General features: G+C 40.2%; 1 protein-coding gene across 3 annotated transcripts in view; it reads left to right on the forward strand.

Moving 5' to 3' along the window:
- rspo2 (R-spondin 2) overlaps positions 1–2,862 on the forward strand; it is a gene marked incomplete at both ends in the record, with an annotated part of 56,277 nt that extends 53,415 nt beyond the window's left edge. For 2 of the 3 annotated variants that reach the window (XM_083896135.1, XM_083896133.1), the window contains one exon: positions 2,747–2,862. In XM_083896135.1, coding sequence (XP_083752261.1) covers positions 2,747–2,862 — 116 coding nt within the window. The remainder of the gene's footprint in view (positions 1–2,746) is intronic. The other variant, XM_083896134.1, reaches the window with a different exon arrangement.
- Positions 2,863–9,912: the final 7,050 nt, after the last annotated feature.

Raw genomic sequence — 9,912 nt, forward strand, 5'->3', positions numbered from 1 at the left:
TGCCCAGTCTTGAAGTAGCCTGGAAAACCACTTTTTAACCTAACTCTCACATATTTATTTGTGTTTTAAGCAATTGCTTTAAATGCAGCCCTTTTCAGTTTCAATGCATCCAAGGAATGGCCCGCGGGGGCTTTGCCCGCTGCAGATGGAGTTTAACGCGGCACAATGTACTTTATTGCTGTCAAATGTAATTCATCTTGAGTTGATTGCACCGAAAGCCGTGTTTATCAGGCACCTAGCAACGATGATTTGAATGAAAATGACCTCTTTAAAGAGCAATTAGGAAAATGAACCTATAGGCCAAATGCCTTTCAGCTCCAGATTTACAAACATTATCATACCATAAGTCACGCAAGAAATCTAAAGTGGCATCGGCAAGCAAGTGGACAAAGTCCTCCAGTAATATTTTTCAATTGGATGGCATGAGATTTTGATGGAAGAGATGTGGAGGTTGTTTTTCAAAGGGTGGCTTTTAACAAGGAGCCGTGTGTGAGAAACTTTATTGCCATGGCTCAAATCGGCAATGTGACTCAAAATAACAAGATTAAATTAATTGCAGGAAATAGCTCGGCGATGGTTTGATGTTTGCGTGCATCTGGATTATTCATTGGGAGACCTTATTAGCAGAGCAATATCTTGCCTTTTCATGCATGTCGGCTTAAACGAGTGAATATTTTCAAATCTACCTCACAGTGCAGCCCTGAGAATGGGAAAAAGGTCTTCTGTAGGGGTGCTTAAAGGGCCAGCGCAATGCCAGCACATATGAGAAGGCAATTAAAGATAATGCCACATTTTACACGCTGTTACCTGATTTCCATGTGAGAAAAAGCTTGAACAAGTGCAGTGAGAACACCCAAAAATGTGGCAGTGTGAGTCTGCGTTTGAGACTTGTTTCTGTGGCCTTTTCCTGTACTTCCCCCCTCTCAGTGAACCATAGCACCGCTTGTTTCTTTGTGTTCTAGATCAGGATCCAGATAGCGTCTCATCATCCAAGCCTTACTCCACTTTTCCCCCCATTACATTTTCTTTTCCCTTAAATTCCCTCACACTCACTCCCCTCCTCGCACACATACATCTCGCACACACACCTCGTTATCTTATTTGTGGCCTTGGCAGCCAGACTGTAGCTCTGTGGTTCAGTAGCCAGAGTTTTCTCTGTCACAAAGAACAGTGGGTGCAGAACCTCCACCACACAAGCTTCCATGAGAGCAGGAAGTCAGTTCCCAGCATTCTTTGCCCATCCTAGTGAAACCTGGGATGGATTAACCTTGGGCTGTGAGACCTTTCCAACTTTAGAGTTATGCAACTCCCCATACTTATCTCCCCTCTCTGTTGCAGTGACAGTGAAAAGTGTTGCTCTGAACAGACGTTTGTTTAAAGGTTCAGTCCTCACAGTGTTGCAGCAAACCTGATCTGTGATGTTCACACAAAATGTATAAGTACTTCTTTATGCAACACAACAATTTGTAGCAGAAGTTGTTAGAATAATGTTTTTGTGAGCTATCCATTATTATAAATATCATTAATATCATATAAATTGTGCATATTGTAATCAAATACAAGCCCATGTCTTAAACCCTGAGCGCTCCAGCTCTAAATAAGCAGGTTGAGCCCGCAGAACTCCTCCCACGTCTGCTGTCTGATTGTGCTTTCCTCGTCTGTGTTACTGTTTTACTGTAACTAACCCCTTGCTTTGTGTTGTCTGCATATTCTGTGCAGGTGATTTGGTATATTTAATGTTTAACGACTGTGTCGACTTTGAATGTGACTGATTATCATTTAAGTGTGGGTGCAGTGATTGATTTTACAGCACTGTACCTATGCTTAGCACAGTTGCCAGCAGTCTCTTTATTATGGCTACAGTCCTTATTCATATTGCGCTTTATTTCTTATATAAACACACTTTCATTTTGGGTTCAACGACACTTCGTCACATAGAAAATTAGTTACGCGGTGAGACAGACCTTTCTGCTTATGATTTAGAACTTTTGGGCAGTTAACAATTCCTCATTACTCAGAGTATGCACATCTAAATTCTACAGTTAATTGTTAATATACCTGACAAACTTGCATGTTGGAAATAGTTAATAGAATATAGAAGTTGATGTTTTATGCAGTGGCATGTGTTAATGCTTCATCACATTTCAAATTTTAAACAGTAAATATTTTGTTTTGTGTTTTTTTTTTCCACACATACACTCCAAAAATCATGCAGACATAGAGGAAATTATAATGATAATGATAAAATAAAATAATTAAAAAACGCATAATTATTGTATAAAGAGAAGCAGGAATCCAAACTGTGATTAAAATATTCGCCATTGTTACCTTTTTTTTTTAAAAAGAAAGAATCTTCTAAATGCAAGTTTTGAATCCACATGATTGCGCCTCAGTATTTAAAATAATATTGACTTCAAGATGTTTTATATAATGGACGATGAAGATTCATGGCTTGTCTAATTGAATAATATAAATCAAATTGCAGGTACAATATCTGTCATAAAAACTGCAATTACCTATTTTCCCCAAAAATTACTAGTTACTAATCTGGGAGGAAAATAAAGATCACAAAGGACAAATTTGATGTATCATTGGAATGTCTACATGTACGGGCAGTTAAAACTTCCCATAATTTGGCCATGGTATTGTCACATTTGCAAAATATTGAGACCTTTTGTACTGAGTAAACAGAGTGCATACTAATAGTAATAACCATTCCTTTATTTCCCCCCTCTTTCATTCCCAGGTGGCTCAGGGAAGCACCGACCCAAAGATCCAAAGAAGAAGAACAAGCAAAGGCTGAGGTTTCGTGCCCAGAACCAGCACAGTGACCACTTGGCCTCTGCGCGCTCCAGCCAGTGAGGACTGAAACTGAAACAAAGAACCAACGCGAAGCTGCTAGCCGCTGCTGCACCCATATTCCGACCGACGACGAGTCCCACCTGCCTCTCACTCCTTCCCCAACCCCCACACCCATGCCAACCAGGACCCAGCCATGACTCTACAACAATATATGTCTCATGTAGAATGTCAGCATCACCACACTAAATACTTGCTTCATGTCTCTGCCTCCTGCTGCTTCTCCCCTCCTTCAGTGAACAGCTAGGTGACTCTGTTCCCCCAGCCCAAACCCCTTGCTTTGCCTTGTGGACTTTACAGTTGACATTACTGAACTCATTTCCCTCATTAATATAATGTCATTAATCTTCCCGACGTGGCGGAAGACCGACGGGCAGCCAGAGACTATGGAGATGGGAGAGCTTGGTGGAGAGAGGTGCTCAGGAGTGGGAAAAGTGAGGGAGTCCGGAAAAGCCAAAACTGCTCTCGGGTTGGATCGACGGGGAGGGGGTTGAACCAAGGAGGACGGAAGAAGAGATGGAGAGTGAAGAGGCAGAAGAGATTCAGCTGAAGCAAACGATGCCGATGGACCAGAAAATGGCATCTTGAACTGAAAGAGACTTTTTTTTTTGTTTTGTTCCTATATTTATGTCAAAGCTACCCTCACCTCCCCTCTAAATGGAGACCAAGTGTTCCCATGTGTGGCCTTTATGTTATGTACATTTTTGAGAGTAATATTAATGAAATTACCATGCATAGTTGCAAAGTATTTTATTCTCAGCACAAACTGTTTACGTTCAGACCGCTTTATGCTCTAACTGTATAGTGTGGATAAAAAAAAGAAGAAATTTAGTTGTTTGACTAGCATGGCGACAGACTTGTGTACATAGTTTATCTGATTATGAAAGCTTATTACTGTATTTTCAGTATTGACTTGTTCACCATTCTAAATGTTTTAGAGATTAAAAAAAAAAATATGGTTGTAATACCAAGCTACAGATTAAAATGATTAAAAACAAATAATAAACATAGCCGCAACATAGCTATTTCATTTATATGGTATATATTTGATTTATTTATTAATTCTATTTTGTACTTTTTTTTTTGTTCAGTGAGAATTTTTTGCCTCATACTGTTACTCTTATATGCGGAAATATTCTTTGAGTTTCTTATATGCATATCTTCACCACGTGGAAAAGGTTTCCGTCTGATGTCATGCAAAGTGTTGTATTACATTCATTTGACCTCATCTACTGATTTCAGTGTTTTAAAGAAGACGACAAAAAGACAAAGATAATTATGCTTTGACATATTCTAGGTTTAATAATTAGGATCCAGCAAATGTATGGTCATAGGACTGCATATGTGTACATTGTGTTTTATTAAAATACACTTCATGTGACTGTACGATGGAGCCTTCGTTATTGTCTATGGTTATAATATATGTGGAGAAACCCAGAAAACTGCCGGGTTTTCTTGTCTCACTTCAAGTGCATGATTGTAAACATTTGTGAAAGCCATCATGAAACCCTGCATGACATAAGTTCTGCACACAGCCAAAGGATTGGATACGCTCGATTGGGCTTTAACAGCATGACAGCACTGTTAAAGGGCTTGTAATTTGCTATGACGCAGCCTCATGAATGCTCAAATCCAGTGCATTTTGTTGGTGGCTCGTTCACTTCCACCATCATACTGTAATGCCCTAACATGTAATGTATTTGGTGGTGAAGCTTGTCTTTCATCACACACACATACACACACACACACGCATTCAATCATCTCTTCTCTTCATGTAATGCGTGTTGAACTTATTCATGTTTATGGACCTCAAAACATCACAAACCCGCTTGTAAAAAACATGGGTTAAGAGACTATGTTTTAATTCAAAGTCACGGCTAATTTAGCCCAAGATCCAAACTGTATAATCTCTGTCCTAAAGGAGAAAGGATTAAAATCTGTCAGACAGCTTATGGATGCAGAGTTAACAGATAAATTGCATATTTATCATCCTGAGAGACACAAGACCACAGTCTTCCTGCGCTTAACCTCGAAATCACACACGTTATTATTTCCTTAGGGAAAATGTCCATGTTAAAACAATGTATCTCGAGGCCAAATACTCAGCAGTTTTCAGTCCCTGAACATCTTTCACGCCATATTTTATACAAAGAACACATTGATTTTCACAGTCCCAAACTTTTAAAACTTTCTACAAAGTCAAAAACTGCATCTGAATACATCTTAAATTAACAATTCTGGTACATATGAACAATATGTATGCTAGTAGCTTACAATGAGTTTGTAAAATACAACATTAGATATGTTGATTCGATTTTTACCAAAATAAATATTTCTTTTAGTTAAAAATATGAAGCCCAGGAACAAAATATTAAAAAGAAGGTTGTACATCAGTTAGTTCCGACGAGTTTGTCGTCGGAAGTTAATTTGATTGGACGAGAGTGGATCACTGTGGTATCACTCCGCGTCACAGGTGTTCATAATAATTACTGATTACGCTGACTGTTGGGCGCCATCAACCTACACTGTTGTGAACTACGTCTACAATTAAATTAAATTACAAGGACACAGCGCCCCCCTCGACCCTCATTTGGAGGATAAAGGGGTAGAAGATGGATGGAAGACGAGGGTCAAGTGGTAGGATACCCTCCCGCTGTGGTGTGGCTGTGACGTCAGCGAGGGACATCATTGCAGTTAATGAGCACAGGTAGGAAAAAAAATATCCGTGAACCCTGGTGAGATTAGTTTTCTTAATTACAACAGTCTCTCTCTCTGTTTGTTCAACACGAACAGTTTAATATAATATTTTATTGCGTTATTTCTGTTGTTGTGAGAGCAGAGAGGGGCACAGTGGGTTTGTGTTAGCCGTTAGCATAGTGAAGGAGCAGGGACGTTTAAATAGATAAATGAAGCTGGGGTCGGTTTGTTCCAACACAAACCAGTTTAAGCTTCAGCAGCCATTAAAGAAAACATAGCATTGTTAATCTATATAGTTTATATGTAACCAGCAGCAGTATTACGTGGAAACGTTCGTTCTGTGGAGAGGTTTAAATCACGTGTTTAGTTGTAGCTTATTTGTTTTCTACGGTGGCCGACAGGGGCAAACGCACTGCAAACCCCAAAACGCCAACAAGTAAGAAAACGGCAGCAAATAAGTTTGCGTTTTCTTACTTGCTGGCGTTTTCTTATTTGCTGGTGTTTTGGGGTTTGCAGTGCGTTTTCCCCTGTCGGCCACCGTAGTTTTCTGATATGTGAATCTGCAAAAGGCATTTTGTACATAATAAATACAGTGTTGTACAAAAAAAAAAAAGAGCACAGGGAGGATAATGCATATAAGCGTTATTCTTCGTGAATATACACATATGCATATCCTAAAGATAAAAACGTGTCATGTTATGTAGATCTGAATGTTCTTAGACCTGTAACTATCAAGTTTGTTCGGTACTAGTTTCTTTGGCGGATACACACAACTCGTTAATTGTTTTAAAAAATAAAACTTATTAAAACTATAAAACTACATTTATTTTTTGGTGCAATATTGCAAAATAACCTTGACTTTTGACACTTTTAGTTAGCCACCTCTAAGACTTGTTCCTCGTGCAAAATACTAAAATATGTTTTATTGTCTTTTATTGTTTATTCATCTATCATTCCTTTGCTCCTCTAACACGAGTAATTTTCCCCTTGTGGGGGATTAATATTGTAATATTCTATGCCATTTGGTTAAATGCAGAATTTTCACTTGTAATCGTCATCCACAGTAGAATGGCGGTCACAATATTTCCAAATAATCCTGAACATTTCACAGTTGGCGCCAACGATCAGCCAGGTTTACCAGTAAATGAAGCAAAGCAAAGCTGACTGTAGGGAACAAAAATAAGGCGTAGATGTAGCAAGTTGTTTTTAAAGACATCTGCTGCTGGTTACAAGTTAATGAACGATTCACAGATGTCATCCCCTGGGCCAGACTATCACTGCTCCAGACTGGGGGATTAAACCTTAAGGCTTACGGAGAGGAACTGCACTGAAGTGGATTCATTAAGCACAAGACCACCACTAAAGCACACATTGTGGTGTCTACAATGGCAAATAAATGTGGTTTAAAAAAAGGAAAAAAAAGAATCGTACTGCAAATTTCAGGGGAATAGGTTTGTTTATTTCCCCTCACCTTTACCCTCTGACATCAATCCCCTCATTTTTTTCCCTGCTGTTGTGAGAAACGGGACACTGGTGGTATTCTTAGTGTTGTTAAGAGGTTTAGCAGTCATCCGCACATCAGAAGGAATGGTCCTCCCTGTGTAAACCACTTCTGTGTGTCTGTGTGTGCACGGATGCCACTGTGTGTGTGTGTGTGTTTTAATGTTTGTGCTGAATGTGGTTAGGTGGCTGAGACTGAAGCTCCCTTTTAATCTGACAGAGAGCATTTTCATTAGTTCTGTTGGGTCCTATTATTAAAGGCTGCTTCAAAGGCACAACAAGTGAAACCACTAACAGGAAACGACCCAGTGGGCTTGAAACTCCATAGATCAGTGATAGCAGTCTGTGCTTCTGGAGCAGCACGTAAGTGCATCTATTGTAAACACTATGTACCTCACATGACAGTAAGAGGATAAGAAGGGAGTTTCATGAACCTCTGCACTACATTTGCATGCTGTAGTCTACAGTGAGTGTGACATGTTTGCTTCAATGTACAGGGCAAAAACGGTTGTTATGAAATTAGTGGGAAATAAGATTGCCTGGGATAATAAATGTTGTATTTTTTTGTTGTTGCTATTTTTAATAATGTATAATAGGCCTTAATTTGCCTTGAATTGTGGGAAATCTGGACTTATTAACATACCTACGGTTTAGTCATTGTGTTTGGCAAGGGAAAGTGCAATGCAGGAACACAGTTGTATCAAAGGACAAGTAGATGTTAATATTATGAACAAGTTCGCCATATGTTTGCCATCATGATGTGTGTACAGTCCTGCATTAATGGCTGACTTTTATTACTAAACTCGCTCCTAATTGCAACAATGCAATCCAAAGTCAACTCGCCATGCTGATTTTGGTGTCATTTGGAGTTGCCCTGGTACCAAGCTAATCCCCAAAATAAATATGTCCCTCAATAAAAGCTAATTGTCCATGACATGTATTTGCTTTGCTGCAGAAACATTTGAGCTGCTCTGGGATTGCACTGCCAACTATGCCCTGGATGTTGATCACAGTCGTGAAGCAGCGCCACATCCGCCTCACCTGCTCGACGGGAAGGTAAAAACATTCACGATTGTAATGTTCACCTTGGGTATTAATATCATCATGCTGTGTTGGACTTTATTTCACTCTGGGATGACAAATTGGGGAATATTTATGAGTCATATTGCTGTGGTAGTGATTCAGTGGTTAGGTCTATAACAGCAGGTGCAGTAGGGTTCTTTTTTCTCCTTTTTTTTTTTTTAACACCATTCATTACATGGAACAGATTTCTATACCCAACCAATGTGGTGTTTCCTCTGGGTGCTGTAAGTATTTTTTTTTTTTTAGGTTTGATTAACACTCTGCTCCTCTAAAATACCTGGCTTTTTTTCTTCCACTGATATCCAAACAACACAAAGCCATTGTCCCTGTTCACCTTAAGGGAATATAGGTTGAGCAGCTCTGTCCTTTCACTCAGGATGTGGCACGCAAGCACTTAATGACCCAAACTGAATCATACTGTGCACCTTAAACACATTACAGACTGGGCAAATATTTCCTCTTACCGGTGCTCTGAAAGCTATATGGGCACAACCATTATATTGGGCTCAAGAGCCAGCTGCTGAGGACAAATCCACAAGGATATTTTTCTTCTCCCTCTCTGGAGTCCCTGGCAGCCCTGCGCCATTCATTTGATTTTTTATATGTGCCTAGTAGCCGTGTTACAACCGGTTTCAAGGGAGAATAAATCGAAAGCAGGTCCTATTAAAGTATATTAAGACCAGTTGAATTGGATATAATATGCTCAGCGAGGGCCCAGTAGGGTTGTATCTGAGCCATAGCTGACACTTGTGGCTTTCAGGTTAGGGGATATGATTTTCTGCAGCGGCACAAAACTGCTTCCGGCACAGGGGGGCTCACTCAATTGAGCCAAGTGTTGCATTGTGGGTAAGCAGATTTTAAGTAGGCATGAGAACAGTAGGGGGTAAAGGAGGGTCTCATTCTCCTGGAATGTTTATCTCCCCCATTGGCCTTCATTTAGAACTGGATTATGCAGTGCCATGCTTCAGAAGCAACCTTTGCCTCCAAGTGAAGGGTCTGTGGAGGAAATATTCATTCATACACATATGCATGTACAAACAAGAAGCCAGGCTGATTGCTTCCCTAAGGCGAGTATAGGTGGAAGTGGAGCCATGCAGTGGGGTGTTGTATATCATAGTCTTACTCGCTGGTGCTGGTGCTGGTGCTACACTCTCTGGGAAGATTGGAGCCAGCGATGCTCCCTGTGAGTGAAAGGCAATCATCATCCCTTAGCCTGATTATTGGATTTTATTGGGCAGTGTGTGTGGGTTGTAGAAATGTGTTTAATCAACTCCGCTGTACTGGAGGTCTTGACCCCGTGACAGTGGTTCTCAGCCTTGATTGTGTGTGTGCATGTGTGAGAATGGCTCCCAGCCTTTGCCGTGGAGTGTGACCTGCGGTGGAACCTCTGGTTCACACTCTGCGCTGCTGTTGCTGGTTTAAGTGATAAACTGTAGCAAGTGATGACTAATCTGTTGGTTGACAGACTGCAGCAGTTGCAGGCAAGTGAGATATTGCTGGCAACAATGTGCCGTATGTATGAACTCTTCAGTCCCGGAGCAGCATCTGGCCTCCGTATAGCGTTGTGTAATCTAAACTTCTCTAATGTAGAGCAGTTGGCTGATGGCCTTCATTTGTTGTGGCTCTTTCCTGAAGCGTCATTATAACGTTGACATTTTAGGTTTGACATTTGACAGATGGCGTTCCATTTAAATTTGGTTGATATATTCATATTTTATTCCAAACTGCACAGACTGTCATATTGTCCAATCAAATGTACTCATAATGCACATT

This window comes from Microchirus variegatus (assembly GCF_963457635.1).
Source record: "Microchirus variegatus genome assembly, chromosome: 1".
NCBI classification, from domain to species: Eukaryota; Metazoa; Chordata; class Actinopteri; order Pleuronectiformes; family Soleidae; genus Microchirus; species Microchirus variegatus.